The sequence below is a fragment of the Microtus pennsylvanicus genome, chromosome 4, assembly GCF_037038515.1.
Source record: "Microtus pennsylvanicus isolate mMicPen1 chromosome 4, mMicPen1.hap1, whole genome shotgun sequence".
Taxonomy (NCBI): domain Eukaryota; kingdom Metazoa; phylum Chordata; class Mammalia; order Rodentia; family Cricetidae; genus Microtus; species Microtus pennsylvanicus.
In genome coordinates, this window is record NC_134582.1 from 45988804 (window position 1) to 46004069 (window position 15266).

The window sequence follows — 15266 nt, forward strand, 5'->3', positions numbered from 1 at the left end:
CAGGCCCCAGCTCCAAAGGTAACCTAGTCTTTGCCTGCTGCCTTTCAATCCTGCGTCACTCTTTCCAGATCCCCAGCCAACAACATCTGGCCTTGAAGCCAAAGGCCACCAGTGCTCTGCCTTTCTGAATAAACACCTGTGAACTGGGAGAAGACAGTGATCCCAAAGCAGGTGTGCACAGGGGCACAGCAGGACAAGGAACAAGGATATGAAAAGCCTGGGAGATGTTGTTCTGACTTAGCCAGTGAATTGTCCTTTCGCTGTTTAGCCTCTCCTACACACCCCAAACATGCAGAACCAGACATGGTGGCATACATTTGTAAACTCAACACTCAGGATACAGCAGAAGGGTCACAAGTTAGAGGGCAGCCTATGTTATATAGTAATACCCTCTCAATTAAAAAAGAAAGAAAAAGTTCATTTCAAGTGATGGAGGTTCTTGGACAGGTAGAGGTTGGGAGAGGTGTCCTGTCATCCATAAGGAAAGTTCAGCTTCTCAGCTCATGCACATGGCGTGGCTTCTGCATAGGATATTTTCCCTCCATCTTATCCTGGCTCACTTCTAGTCATTCTCCAGATTTCAAATTATGGGGCTACTTTCGACTAGAAACCTTTTCTTCCTCCTACCCCACCTCCGTGCAAGGGTTCTCTGCTCTCATGGCTTGTGCTTCTTTCCTTATTCAGCACTCCCCCACTAAAAGTTGCCCATGCTGCCGGGCGGTGGTGGCACCTTTAGTCCCAGCACTCTGGAGGCGGAGGCAATGAATCTCTGTGAGTTCAAGGTCAGCCTGGTCTACGAGTGAGTTCTAGGACAGGCTCCAATGCTACACAAAGAAACCCTGTGTCGAAAAAACAAAACAACAACAACAAAAGTTGTCCATGTTTTTGTCTCTCCCACTCCAGTTTAAGCTTCCTGAGATCAGGGGCTGTGATTGTTTTGTCTATTCTATATTGATATAAATCAGAAGTGCTACATGGGTAAATAAAATGAAAGGCTAGAGAGCAAGGACTAGAGAACCCTCCACTTGTCTGGAGGATACATGGTTCTTGCCAGCCCTCAGGGAGGAGGCTCCTGGGCAAAGAAAGGCATAGCCTTTATTCTTTCCTCCTCCCTCCCAGTCTTCTGTCCCGGGCACCTCAGTCGTTCCTCCTCTCTGGGATCTGTTTGAAATAAGCTTGACCTCCCTCTACTGGCAAAAATTCAGTACTGCCCCTGGGAATTCTTTCCTCTGGGGAAGTTCCTTCTACTTCCTCCACAATTCCAGAGTTCCCCAGGGACCGGAATATGAGTAGAAAGCAAGGATATCCATCCAGCAAACAGGAGGTTCCAAGGTCTGATCCCACACCTTCCTCTCTCAACACCAGGAGCACTTTGTCCCACACCCTCACCTGTGTCCGTTTCCTGGGGTCTCCACATTCCAGCTAATTCACAGAGATGTTGATTTCTGGAGTCTTTGGCTGATACATCAATTCTGACTGTGGGGGAAAATTCAAAGATAGTTTGGGAACAGACCAAAAGAAAAATAAAAAAGCCTAAATAAGGGGCTCAGGAACTAGATAGGAATTCACATTCAAAACGAAACAAAGACCAGGGTTGAGAAGATAGCTCAGAGAGCTGTATGCCTTTCTCTCTTTACCTCCATGGGTTCATAAACCAGAACTGCCTATGGAGAAGATTTCCCTAAGCCCTTCATTCTGCCTGTATTATTACAGAGACAAAGGGAAGGACTGTGTTGAGGTCTTCAGGCTGAATGAGATACCAGACTTTAGAGACAGCTCTGACAACAGTCTCTCGACTCCTTCCCGTTCTCTTAGAAAGACTCGGCCTGGAGCTTACATCTTCATTGCCGTCTCTACTGAACAAGTGCTCTGGCTCCAGTCCACTCTCAGGGATGTTCTTCTCCTCCTCTGGCATGAGCTCATCCAGCCAGAGGAGTTCCAGTGGTGAAAAGACCCACTCCAGAGCTTTTCTGACTCCCACGAGGCCCAGTAACTGCAGAAACAGAAACAAGCCCCAGGGCTCTCTGCAACAGCCAGCCACTGGGACTAGCAGTCACGCTTCCTATTATTTCACTGAGTGAGATAATAACACAGTTCTATGAAGTAAACCCTTTCTGTTTGTTTGATAGTGTTTTGTTTTTGAGATAAAGTTTTATGTAGCTCAGGCTGGCCTTGAGCTCCTGATCCTCAACCTCTCAAGGGTTCCTGTTGGGATCACGAGTGTGCTTCGCCCACCATCAGCTTTTTCTTCTCTTCTCTTTTCTTTTCTTTTCTTTTTTTGACACATGTTCTCACTATGCAGCTCTGGTAGCTCTGACTGGCTTGGAACTTGCTATGTAGACTAGGCTGGCCTTGAACTTGTGGTGATCCCCCTGCCTCTGCCTCCTGAGAATTACAGGTGTTCACCATACATCCACTTTCATTTTGGTTTTTTTTTTTTAAGACGGGATCTCACTTTGATCAGCCTCAGCCACCCAAGTACCGGGTGTTACAAGCAAAAACCTCTATACCCAGTTTGCAGTTTACTCCCACTGTACATAAAAGGCAACTGAAGCCCCAAGAGATAGTGACGCCCCTGAGGTCACACACCTGGTACATGGTAACCAGACTGATCCTATTGTAAGACCTGTGGCTCTTAACTTCCTCTTCTGTGCCTCACTGAGTAACAAGTGTCAGCATTGCCCTTGCAGGAGCTCAGTTATTTGCGGGGCCGGGGGGTTGTGGACAAGACCAAATTAGTTAGGGAAGTTGGTGAATCAAGAGTTCTAGGATTAGTTAATCTATAAGTATCCCCCAGCCATTTTCTTGGTCTTAAAATTTCCAACAGAAAGAGCCAGGGAAAGTAAGAGGAGTATTTTTTCAGCCACCCTCCAAGCTCAGAGTCTCTCAGAACTCCAGGTTACCATAAGTGGGAAGATAATGGCTGCAGGAGTAGACTTGATAATCCAAAGCAGACCCAGGCAGGCAAGCTGGATGGCCGTGAACAGGTGGACTCTGCTCAGAGGTACATGCCGCAAGAGCAGCATGTCTGGCTGATGTTTTGTTGGCATCAACAATAGCTGCACTCTCTTCATGAACTGGGAGAATGAGAGGAAAAGAAGGCAGGATGATGGGGTTAATTTGGAGGGTGCCACTGTTAGCTACAAGCCCTGCAAGGGGAAAGGAAGAAGGTTCCCGTGGCCTCTCCATCTGGAGCATGAGAGCAGAGTGCCTATGTCCAGGAGAAGGAGGATAATGGACATGAGTGAGATTGGCAAGTGTGGGGAGGAGGAGTGAGGTTGCTAGGTGATTGTAATGAGCTCACCTGGATGCTGCTGAGTGCTGCTACCCCCATGTAGAGGAAGATGCCGTAGAGCACAGGCATTGGGATGAACTAGTAGAAGTAGAGAGATAGCAAAGGAGCTTTTACCTTCCAGCCTCCCAGGTGCCCCACCTTAGGCCTTCAGACTGGAGCCTGCCAGGCCTTTCTTTTTCTTTCACATCCCACATACCTGATTCATTGAGTCTTTTCATGCCAATCACATGAGGTAGATTGTTATTAGTGTCTGCACTTACTGATGAGAAACTAGAGAGACGAAGTCACTTGCCCATACCTCTCCTCTCCTGCCTCTCCAATCTTTTTAATCCATCCAGTATTGCTGCCCTACAACTCTACATCCTTCTGCCCTGACCTCCTGAATGCTGGGATCACACTGTACCACCATGTCCAGGTTCCTCTTGTCTTACCATCACACGCCCCCTGCTCTCCATGCTCCCATATACTGTCCACTTTCCATTCATATGCTGCTGTTTGCTCCTTACCCTTTCAAGACCTTTTCCTTTGCTATTCTTTCCTCCTAAAATGTTACTCATGCCCGGGCATGGTGACACACCTGTGATCCAGCACTTGGGAGGCAGAGGCAGGAAAATGTATATAAATTCAAAGCTACCTTGGTCTATGTAGCAAGTTCCAGGATAGGCAGGGCTACACAGTGAAACCCTGTCTCAACCAACCAACCAATCAATCAAATTCTCCTCTCTTGGACTTTACATCCACTCATGCTTCATCTCATTTCACTCTGGAAAGGTCTTCTCTGACTACTCAACCTGAAGTAGGCCTGGAACTGTGTAAAATTTAAAAAGATTTAGTTACTGCTATTACTATATGTGTTCGACAGCTTGCGTATGGAAGTCAAAGATGAACTTGTGGGAGTGGGTTTCTCCTTCTACCATGGTTTCCAGGGACTGCACTCAGGCCAGTCATCAGTCTTGCATGGCAGATGCTTTTGCCCACTGAACCATCTTGCCAGGCCTGCCCTGGCGCTCTTAATCACCTTACCCACTTTTATTTTTTTCACAGGAGTTATCATCTGAAGTCATCCTATTGCTTTAACTTTTAAAGATCTGTCCTCTATCACCAGACTCCGAGGAGGATGGAGACATGTCATCGCCCCGGTATACCTCACCTCCAGTTCCTGGAACAGTGGCTGGTATACCATTTATGAGAGTCAACCTACTTAGCAAGTGGTTAATCCAGTCCATCTGGCTTTCCTACTTACTGCAGTACTCTTACCCAGCCTCCATGACCTTGGCCCTGCCTAACCTCCGGCTCTTGTCTTTCTGCCAGTGACTCTTGTCTGACATTTCCACACCCTCCTTGACTACTTTGCTACTCAGTTTGTTTACCTTTTCTTCTATAGCTAGCTAGTTATATTATATAGGGTGTGTGTATGTGTGTGTGTGTGAAGTTTCTGGTAAAGTTTGGTTTCATATTCCTTTTTAGTTCTTCTCCTCCCCTCTCTTAGGCACCAAGTACAGTGGGGTACCCAGCACAAGTTTCATAAGCCTTGAGAAAGAGCAAATGGTTTTTTGCTTTGAAGTTTCTCTGGGATATGAATACACACATAGTCTTAGCTTGTTGGGAGACTGGAACAAGGACAGTTCTAGAACTCTGGGGATGATGGCATCCCCCTGTCCTACTCCACAGAACAGAAACCCTACTGGCCAAGAAATTAGGTACATTTTTTAAATCTTAATTTTTTAGATAAGGTCTCATGTAGACCAAGATGGTCTCAAACCTACTATATAAGTGAGACTAGCCTTGAACTTGAACTCCTGACCCTCTACCACCTAAGTGCCTGGTCTATTTTGGTTTCTTTTGTTGTTATTGCTATTACATTCTCTCTCTCTCTCTCTCTCTCTCTCTCTCTCTCTCTCTCTCTCTCTCTGTGTGTGTGTGTGTGTGTGTGTGTGTGTGTGTGTGTGTGTGTACAAGCATGGAGAACAGAGAAGAACATGTTGGAATCAGTTCTTTGCTTCCATCTTGTAGACCTAGGCCCAATATCAGATTCAGGCCTTCAGGCTTGTTAGCTAATACCTTTATTCATTGAGCCATCTCAGACACACACACACACCACCACCTCCACCACCACCACTTTTTTGTTTCTTTTGAGACACACTATTGCCCAAGCTGTTCTACAATTTATTGTATATGCAGACTAGCCTCAAAGTTGAAGCAAGCCTCCTGCCTCAACCTCTTGGCTCTGAGATTACAGGTATAATCCACCATGCTCTGGAAGTCTGGGTTTTTTAATCTGAGAAATTGGTGGGCAGTTACAAGTTACTTTACATCTTTAACCTTCAGGTTTCTCATTTGCAGAGTATGTGTGTCTCTCAGGGCTAGTTAGCATGAAGATTATCGAAACCATGTGAGAAGAAAATGCAGTTCCTAAAACACTGAAGTATTCGAGCAGAGTCAGTTCTGTTGTTATTGCTGCACTGGCCCTCATCCTGGCCAAAATCATACCTTGAGCACAGGTGCCAGGAAGATGGAGACGCCTGTAAGGATGAACACCACCAAACCCGTCAGCCTCTGCTCCCTGTGGGGAGAAGGAAGAAGTGTGCTCCTGGAGGATCCAGGCTAGACCCCTTAACCAGGCCTAGTGCAGACCGGGCATCCAGAGAGGAGAGGAGGGAGTCCTCTGTAGGTCACCTGGCAAAGGCCCCCTGCCCGCTGTCAGAACTGAAAGGAAAGACAAAGCACTCCAGCATGGGGCGCTGGGCCTCTCATCTGTCAGGTTCATTGTTCTGTTTTGTTTGGGTTTTTAAAAAATGCTCTATTACATTTGACTTATTTATACTGTGTATGTGCATGCATTATGTAAGTAGGTGCCTATTTGGTGTATATGTGATGGTCAGAGGACAACTCGCAAGACTCAGTTCTTTCTTTTACCACCCAGGTCCCAGGAAGTCATGGGGTGTGACCGGAAGTGCCTTTACCCACCGAACCACCTCAGTAGCCCGTTGTGTCTTTTGTTTGTTTTAGTGGTTCTAGGAATTGAGCTAGGGCCTCATATGTACTTGGTGAGCACCACCACTGAATTCCATCCCCAGTTCCATAGTTTGTTTTTTATTGTGGTGGGAAATTAGCAGTTTCCACTGCCATAAAGAGTTGCATTTCATAATTTACGAAGTTAGTCAATTTCATGCATTTCAGGTAGACTCTGTTTCCAATGGCTACACAATTGTTTTTGTCATGGATTCTTTCGCAGTGTCCGTGGTACACTTCTACATTGAGTGAGGACTGTTAGGTGGCACCTCACCCTCCACTTTAGCCCTGACTACCTTCACCCTTACGAGTATAATGCTCTTCTTTCTGGGGCTGGGATTGTTGTTTGTTTGTTTGGTTGGTTGGTTGGTTGGTTGGTTGGTTGGTTGATTTGGTTTTGTTTGGTTTGGTTTGGTTTGGTTATTCAAGACCGGATTTCTCTGTGTAGCTCTGACTGTCCTGGAACTCACTCTATAGACCAGGCTTGCCTCAAACAGAGATCTGCTTGCTTCTGCCTCCCAGTGTTTGGATTAAAGTTGTGTGCCACCACCACCTGTATAATGCTCTTCTAGAGGCCCCTCACCCATCTCAGAGGCACCAACTTTCCCTGCTACAGTTCTTACCGGCTTAAACTCAGAACTCAAGCTGCCCAAATAACTCACATATCCCGTATGTGCCACGCCCCTCTCACTCCAGCCTACTGACTCTATTCTTTACCTGATGCCCAGGAAGTGAGGGGCTTCACCAGGGACACAGGCTCTGCTCTCTCTCCGAAGACTATCCATATGGGCCAGAGAGATGACAGTGGCTGAGACGTACCAGGGCAGCCCAAGTGCTGATGTGAGCAGCATCAAAACAGCTACACAGAAGAGGTCCAGGTGGAAGCCAGCTCCCTTCTGCAGGAAAAGGGGGTTGATTGGAAGGTAGAAGTGCCGTATGTACCTGACTCTGGAGTTTCTTTCTCTTGTCTAGGACCTGACCTGGCAGCCTTACCTGCAGTCTGTATTCTGCACGGTTGAGGATAACGGCTGTGATTTGCTGGTCCATGAAGATAAGGATAGACAGCAGCAGAGCAGGCAAGGCAGCTGCCACACTCAGCCACCAGGGGTTAGCTCCAAAAGGAGACACCAGCCAACCACGCCCAGGGAGTGTAGGCTGAGGGGACATTCCATGGACAGGTTGGAAAATGTCTCCGAGAACACCTCACCTGCACACCCTACTCCCTCCTTGACACTCCACCTCCTCCTGCTCCGAGACCTTAAATTCTCGGTGGGAGCACTCTCTCTCTCTCTCTCTCTCTCTCTCTCTCTCTCTCTCTCTCTCTCTCTCTCTCTCTCACACACACACACACACACACACACACACACACACACCTCCTTCCATGTATCCTAGCACCTTAAAAGAGAACAGAAAGAAGGGGCTAATCTGAATGGAGCCAAGGGCTCTGGACTTTGGTTCTCTCTGGAAGAAGAGTTGGTGAATATAACCTGCACACACTGCTTTGTTCTTATTCACAGCCTTTCTCCTTATGTTCACACCCCACCCCCAAATCCAGAATGGGACAGCTCAGGTTCAGACCTGCCTTGGTCTGGGGCAGAGGTGGGGCAGGGTTAGGTGTGTCTGCGTCTGCTCTGATTATAAGCGTCTGTAGTGGGGAGGGGGCCCAGGTGATTGGTTGGGGTTCTAAACCCTAAAACTACCCCCATGAGAACCCCCTTGCTGTCCTGTCCTGGTGGGATCTAGGGGGAAAGGTTTCTATTGTCGAGGCAAAGTTTGGTACAGTACACTATCCTGCCTTACAGAAGGAGCTCCGGCTTTACAGAATCAGAGTTGGCAGTGAGGAGTGTAAAGAAGAGCAGGGTGTGTGGAAGTGGGCAGGGCCATGTCCATGGCAGGGAGAAGCCGTAACAGCATTTACTGAGTATGTGATCTGTGCCAAGCATTGTAGTAACTACACTATGATATGTAAATCCAAAACAGCCTATAGGAGAACAGCTATCAATTATCCCATTTTTATAGACTAAAATTCTCAGAGGAAGTATGGTGATGCATGCCTGAAATCACAGCACAGAGGGTTTAAAAAAGGAGGATCAAGAGTTCAAGGCCAGCCTCAGCTGTGTAGGGAATTTGAGGTCAATCTGAACTACAGGGGACTCTGTCTCCAAACAAACAAAGGTGCTTAGAGCCAGCTCGGAAGAGGCAGAAATGGAATTCAAACTTAAGCTGGCTGCTCAGATCCCATCCTCCAACACCTACCCTATGATAATAGCAACTGTATATGGCATTCTTCATTCCTTATGTGTCTGTTGAAATACCTCATTTTATCACTCAACGACTATGTGACCATCGTTTTTACTGTGTCTATCATGAATGAAGGAAACAGCTCAGAGGAAGAGAAGTATGGAATTTATGCATCTTATTACTCCAAAGTTGCTGGCCCCACCATCCCCCTCCTTCTGTCCAGCTCTCACCTTGAATTCTGTGGGCACCAAGAGCTTCGGTGTGGCTAGGCCCAGAAAAGCATCAAGGCCGCAGCCTAGCAGGATGGCCAGGACTGAGGAGAAGTCGCTGAACACCTTGCGCACCTGGCCATACAGTGGACAGTTTACTCTGGGCCTGCCATCCCATTTCTTCTTTAACCTTTCCCATTTGCAGACAGGATCCAGGGCCAGAACCAGACCTTTCCCACAGAAAGAGAAAATGGCACTCACCACAGAGGGGAAGAGGCGGCTATTCTTTACATGCTTGAGGGCCATGGCACAAAGGAAGGACGTAAAGAAGAGGAGAAGAGAGAAGAAGGCAATGTCTGGCACCGTGTGACAGCTGGGACCACGAGGGTAGCCTCCTTGCCGGATGCACTCAGGTGGAGACAGCAAGGATGCATTGACCAGGCCTAGGTGCTGCAGAGAGGAGTGGGGAGGTATTGGACAGTGGGCATCAGAGGAAGGGGAACCCACAGAGACATCAGGAACCCAGAATTGAGCATAGGCAAAATTCAAGTAACCAATGAAGCTTTCTTTCCTCTGTAGGTGGGAAGAGCTGAAGAGCTCTAACTCTTTTTCTTTCTTAGACCTTTCTAGGCGTAGGCGCTCACCACACTTAAGACATCTGTGTCTTTGTGCTTTGTACTTGTCCACTCTGACGCATTTCCTGGGAAGCAGAGAATTGCAGTGTCAGCCTCTTTCCTTGAGAAACTTTTCTCCACAGGATTCTAATTTGTCCTTCCACCTGAACTAGAAAGTTCTTGATTCTGACCATTCTGCTGATTCTGTTGCACTTAAGAGTGTTCTCAAGCTGCTACTCCGTACACTCACACCCCCGGATTCCCTACCATCTGGGCCTCTGGTGCTGAGCACAAAACTGAGCCACAGCACTTGCTCATCAAACATTGACCAAATGCATGAGCTCTCAGATCTGTGTGTACCGGAGCGAGAAGTGGTCTCATTCAGGACTAGTAGAATCAGATACAGATTAGATACATTTTTAGCTAGATAGTTGATGGCCCGCCCTTATACTCTCAGCAGTGGAAGATGGAGGCAGGAGGATTGGGGTTCAAGGTCATCATTGCTTACATAGTTGGAGACTATACTAGGCTACGTGAGACCTTGTCTCACCCTGGAGACCTTCCCCACAAAGGACATCTTCCCCCATTCCTGATGCTACCTTCCATTTGGAGGGATCTATGCAAGTGTGACGCCCCAAACCCTCCCCTAGTTATCTGCTTTCACTCAGAATGTGATTTATTTGAGTGGTGACTTTAGGAAGTGAGACAGGCATGCCTGGTCCCACCCTTTCCTCTCTTCTCTCAAGAGTGACTACCTGGTTGGTGTATTTAGCTCTGCTCCTCTGGTGGAACCAGTCCCCATCCAGTGCTGCCATTCTTAGATGGGTATGTCTGAAGACTTCCCTCTTAGGAAGCCCAAAAGCCCATGTCAGGGCTGTCAGAAATAAAGACAGTCCTGGGATTTCCCTAGATTTATTTTGTAACTGATCCTGAACCAGAAAGGAAACTTCTGGCTATTGGATAAGTACTCAGCCTTTTCCTGAACTTAGTCCATTTCCCACCTCTTTCCTCACCTGGCCAAGGTACCAATTTCCCTCACCTCCTGGGCCTGGGAATTGACAGAAGCAACCCTGGGCAGGAGATCCTGGCCTTTGGATTGGATAGGCACGGATCAAGTTCAGCATTTTCCCCACAGCATCATAAATGAAGATGAGGCTGATAAGAGCACAGAATCCTTCCTCTGTGAATCGGGTGAAGTAGCGCACCAGCAAGCTGGCCTCTGTAGCCACCAGCACCAGGCAAAACGTGGCCACCCAGATGCCCACCCATAGGCGGAAGGGCAGGTAGTCCAGGCTGTGATCTCTGTGGGAGTGAGGACAGTCAGGGCTGACTGTTCCCCACTTAACCCAGGGCAGAGAAAGCCCTCACCCTCTCTTCACCCACCAACGGGCTAGAAAGGTGAGAGAGGTCTCCTACCTGCTAAAAGAAAAGAGCAGGCGCTCAAACACCAGCACTGGCCCCGTGCTGCTAAGGATGGTGAGGGGCTGGCCTGCCATCAGGCAGAAGGCAGCTCCAGCCACCGCTGTGCCCAGGAAACTCTCCAGCACTCCCTGGAAGTAGACATAGCTCTTCATAGGACTCTGGCATCCCAACACAGGAGCCCAAGGTCCTGTGGGGTCCCAGCACCACTCAGTCCCAAGAGGTCAGACAGGTAGGACATCGGAGTTTATGCCAAACCCATCATACAAACCCACGCACCTGGGCACCTTCAGTGGCATCTCCCAGCAGACCCCCAAAAGTGATGGCGTTCGTTACTGTGGCCAGGTAAATGTAGAGCACAGCCGAGAAACACTGGGGGTGTAGGGCGTCCAAGAAATCGCTGGGGTACCAGCATGCCTTCCGGCGCACGTCCTGGACAAGACCCCCAAACAGCCTCCCACCCGTGGGTCGTCAGTGATCCAGATTTCCACACCCCGCACCTGCATCCTGCTTTTCTCTGTATCCAGGAGAGCCCCTCCCACATTGCCTGCACATTTCGATGCCCCTGTTACTCTTCCATAGGATCCCACCCCTTGTTCCCACACAGCTTTCCTCACCTGCCCGTCCTTTGTAACTCCGGGCTGGGTGCATGCTGGCCATGGTGGTGCCTGTCCCTTGCCTGCGCCGCACTCCCACGGGAGAGGCCGGTGACTTCCTGCAGTTCTGAGAGGGGTCTGGGCAGAAAGAGAACCCCAGATGCCCTGACATCTCCCGTCAACGTGAGATTTGACTTCAGAGTACGTGACGCCCCGCCCCCTGGAGGCTACTAAGGGCGCCCTCAGATTGTCCAGGAGAAGTTAGATGCAGGTCACAGTCTCACTGTCTGAAATCCAAACTTAGCTGGGGAGCGCGGTAGACCCATAACCAAGGGAAAGGTCTGTGTGGAATTAGGACCCCAGGTACCTTTTGTGCTGAGAGGGTAGGCATTTGGGCGGGGGAATCCGGGCTGTCCGGTCCCACCGACCTGGGGGTAGAGTTGTCACCTCCTGTAGAAAGGCATCCAGGGCTGCCAGAAGGTCATGAAGATTGTTTGCCCGACGAACTGACCACTGGAATTGCTGCATTTAAGGTCACAGGGTGGACAGTAAATGCATTGTTTGGACTCTTACATGTGTTTGCACTTGTATTTTCTCAAAACCACACACAAGCTACAAGCAGAGAAATTCATAATTCACCCACAAGTGCATACATTTGTTCATTCATTCATTCTGTGCCTATTGTAATGCGGCTACATTGGTAGCTATGGAAAGGTCAGCCCCCATGTTACAAAACACAAAGCCACACTCTGCCTTACTGTTAATTCTTTTCTTTCTTGCCTTTTTGTTTTTGTTTTTGTTTTGTTTTTTGGAGACAGGGTTTCTCTTTTTTTAATTTATTTATTTATTATGCATACAATATTCTGTCTGTGTGCATGTCTGCAGGCCAGAAGAAGGCACCAGACCTCTTTACAGATGGTTGTGAGCCACCATGTGGTTGCTGGGAATTGAACTCAGGACCTTTGGAAGAACAGGCAATGCTCTTAACCACTGAGCCATCTCTCCAGCCCCGACAGGGTTTCTCTATGTAGCTTTGGAGCCTGCCCTGGCACTAACTCTGTAGATCAAGCTGGCCTCGAGCTCTCAGAGATCCGCCTGCCTCTGCCTCCCGAGTGCTGGGATTCTACCACCGCCCGGTCTCACTGTTATTTCTGATTAGAGTCTATACATATGCTCCACACACAGAGATATGCACACAGAGGAACACCTGCTCCACTCACCGGGTCACTGAGGAGGACAGCTGCTGCCCGACCCATCTCATGGTAGCTCCTTCCCAGGGTAGGAGGACCCAGAAGGAGACAGAAAAACCTGAAGAAGGAAAGGGGCCTCCAAGCTGCTTTCTCATGGGGCAGCACTGCCTGCTAAGAACAGCCTCTGACACTTAGCTCTGATTTCCCTACCTGCTCTAGTGCACACCAGCCCTGCAGAATGACCCCTGGGTAGCATTTCCTAGACACTCTTGGGGAGCTGGATCCAAAGACCCCACCCTCCTTCTGTGCCCAGGAGCCCTGAGTCTGTCACCTCACCTGCTAGGCAGGATCACCTCTGTAAGAGGTTCCAGCACCACTGGATTCCGCAGTCTCACGAAGGCCCCTAGTGGCTGAGCCAGGAAGCCCAGCTCTCCTGCCAGCACTGCTGCTGCCTCTGCTCCTGGAGGCAGCTTCTGTTTCAAGGGGTTCTGGAGCTGGATGGCAGAGTGTGAGAGATCATTTAGGGAGGGAAACGCTGGCAGAAACTCAACTAAGGAGCCTGGTGGAGCGTGGATCTCTTAAATCCTGATCTCCCTCCCAGCCTTGCCCAAGGAAGGGCCACAAACCTTCATGGGTGTGTCCTCATCAAAAGAAGCATTTCTGAAAGCATTGGGCCCTGCAAAGCAGGAATGCATGGTGGTTAGGAGCACAAGCCTTAGGGGCAGGCCTACTCGGGGATACCTGTAATACAAGCCTTCCTAGTAACTGTCATCAGAAGATAGTGCATTCAAAGCTCCCGGCACAGTAGCTGCCACGGATACCCCTTTGGAGAGCCCTGACTGGTATGGCTCTAGTACTCCTACTCTTCCGCCTTCACCATTACCTGGTTTCCTTTTGCCCATGAATCTTGGCCTGAGGAATGAGCCAAGCCGAGGCCACTCCTGGCTCAAGAAACATAGATGATACCTGGGCTCCTCCTATCCCAGAGTCTTGATCCTAGGCCCAAAGAGGCACCTCTCACCTCTGCAGGGCCTGATGCCTGCGGTCTGAATGTGGTGCTGGGGTCTCTGCAGCAGCAAGGCTTGGAGCTGTCCTCTCAGTTCCGGGCTCAGTGACTCTCCACTGATCACTTGTTCTGCAGAAACAGGCATGAAGTTCAAACCCCCACCCGAGAGCTCTCTATCCCACCCCTGGTTCCCTTCCCTGCTTCTCATTCCTTGAGTCTTTCCTTCTAGAGTCTCAGGAAAAGCAAAGGCTGCTGAACCGCCCCCTCCCACATTGTTTTGAGACAAAGTCTCACTACATAAACTGGGCTGCCCAATTCTCAGTGGTCCTCCTGTCTTCTGCCTGCCAAGTGCTGAGACCTCCACTGCTTTTCCATCACTATCTCTGTGATAGAAACAGCAGTCCCTAGGGTAGGATGGGGTGGGATAGGCTCTGGAAGATTCTAAGATTTGGGGGGAAATTCCCAGGGAATGGAATGTCTCCCAAGCCTACCCACAAGCTCCAGGAGGCTCTGAGCTTGGCAGTCCAGCAGTACAATACCCTCAGCCAAGAGGCTTCGAAGGTTCTGGAGGCTGGGTAGTGCCAGGGTAGGCACATGGGGGGCACTCCACCGGCCCGCATCTACTTCTAGCTTTTCTTCAAACAGCATCCACCTGTGATAAAGGGAGAGCCAGTGTTGCTGGTAGACTCCCTCCCATGTCTAGGACACAGGCAGGGCAGTGTGGCTGCCTTTGACCCAGTTGTGCAGACGGTCTCTCTCCCTGAGCAGTCAGTCACCCTTCACTGGGTCTCAGAGAACTCAGAACCATGTTGTAGAGGAATCTCGTGGAAAGAATACGAGGAGAACATCCTACTTTGCGGTGGGAAGGATGCTGTAGAACTAGCCAGGTTCCACTCACCTGCCTGTCTCCCTCCACTCCAGCACCTGGGGCCAGCCCAACAGCTCGTTTAGTTGAATGAAGAGCAGAGGATCCTTGGATACCCCCGATTCCCCATTGTCTGTGTCTGAGGGACCACCAAGGCTGGGACCAGGGCCAAGGCCACTGTCCAGTTCCTCAGCAAGAACATTTTCATGAGCACTGGAATGTTCAAATTCCTCTTGCCCTGGCAGCTTCATCTTGAGGAGGCTTGCACAAAACCTTGAACTCTGTGCTGTGCTGTGCTGGGGCCCTCTGGCTGGCCCATTTATACTGCACCCCTTACCACAGCACAGCACAAGCAAAGCCAATCCTGTTGGCTCCAGAAAATACCAGCCATCTCCTCCTCTGCTTGTTTTCTGACCCCTGCTGGCCTAAGTGTTTGTAAGACTGACCTAGCCATTCCCAGACCTTTCAGAAACGCCCCACCTGTGTGTGTACATCAGGTCTGACCTCACTGTATTTTTTATAAATAAATAGGAGTAACTGATCCCCAGCCCAGGTTCTGTTGCCCCTGGCCATCCTGTATCAAATATTGACACTACAAATCCAGGACTGTTTAGGTGTCAACAATATAGCACAGGGGCCACAGACACACATTTGGTCAAAGAAGGAACTAATGAATAACTAGGTTTGTGGAATCTAGACAGGGCAAGTCAGACAAAGATAGAGGGCTCTTAAGTGGGCTGACTTTGGAAAGTGGAGACAGGTCATGGAGAACACAATGCCTGTGTCTTAAATTCTTTTATCCAATGTCTGGAAACCCAA

The 15266-nt window shown here is 49.2% G+C and overlaps 1 protein-coding gene across 5 annotated transcripts; it reads right to left on the reverse strand.

Moving 5' to 3' along the window:
• Nucleotides 1-1422: 1422 nt before the first annotated feature.
• Nucleotides 1423-14698, reverse strand: Slc4a9 (solute carrier family 4 member 9). Of its 5 annotated transcripts, none has more exons than XM_075970864.1 (21): nucleotides 14481-14698; nucleotides 14074-14234; nucleotides 13598-13711; nucleotides 13203-13252; nucleotides 12913-13070; nucleotides 12607-12694; nucleotides 11754-11908; nucleotides 11408-11524; nucleotides 11070-11244; nucleotides 10788-10921; nucleotides 10411-10673; nucleotides 9405-9457; nucleotides 9019-9207; nucleotides 8779-8892; nucleotides 7301-7462; nucleotides 7127-7203; nucleotides 5786-5858; nucleotides 3305-3373; nucleotides 2904-3077; nucleotides 1838-1993; nucleotides 1423-1476 (listed from the first exon to the last, which is right to left on the reverse strand). In XM_075970864.1, the coding sequence occupies exons 1-21, from the start codon at nucleotides 14696-14698 to the stop codon at nucleotides 1423-1425; spliced, it is 2754 nt and encodes a 917-aa protein (XP_075826979.1). The 5 variants fall into 5 exon arrangements, with proteins under 5 accessions (XP_075826979.1, XP_075826977.1, XP_075826976.1 ...); XM_075970862.1 differs by having other exon boundaries at nucleotides 7025-7203; XM_075970861.1 differs by having other exon boundaries at nucleotides 7025-7203; nucleotides 9402-9457.
• Between the last annotated feature and the right edge of the window lie 568 nt (nucleotides 14699-15266).

What these genes read in the sequence shown, in the direction of transcription:
- Slc4a9 (XM_075970861.1), bottom strand. Translation starts at nt 14,698, where the DNA reads ATGAAGCTGCCAGGGCAAGAGGAATTTGAACATTCCAGTGCTCATGAA. An exon ending in CTGTCCTCCTCAGTGACCCG is followed by an intron (nt 11,909 to 12,606) that starts GTGAGTGGAGCA and finishes CCTTAAATGCAG; the next exon opens with CAATTCCAGTGGTCAGTTCG. An exon ending in GAGTTACAAAGGACGGGCAG is followed by an intron (nt 11,245 to 11,407) that starts GTGAGGAAAGCT and finishes CACGGGTGGGAG; the next exon opens with GCTGTTTGGGGGTCTTGTCC.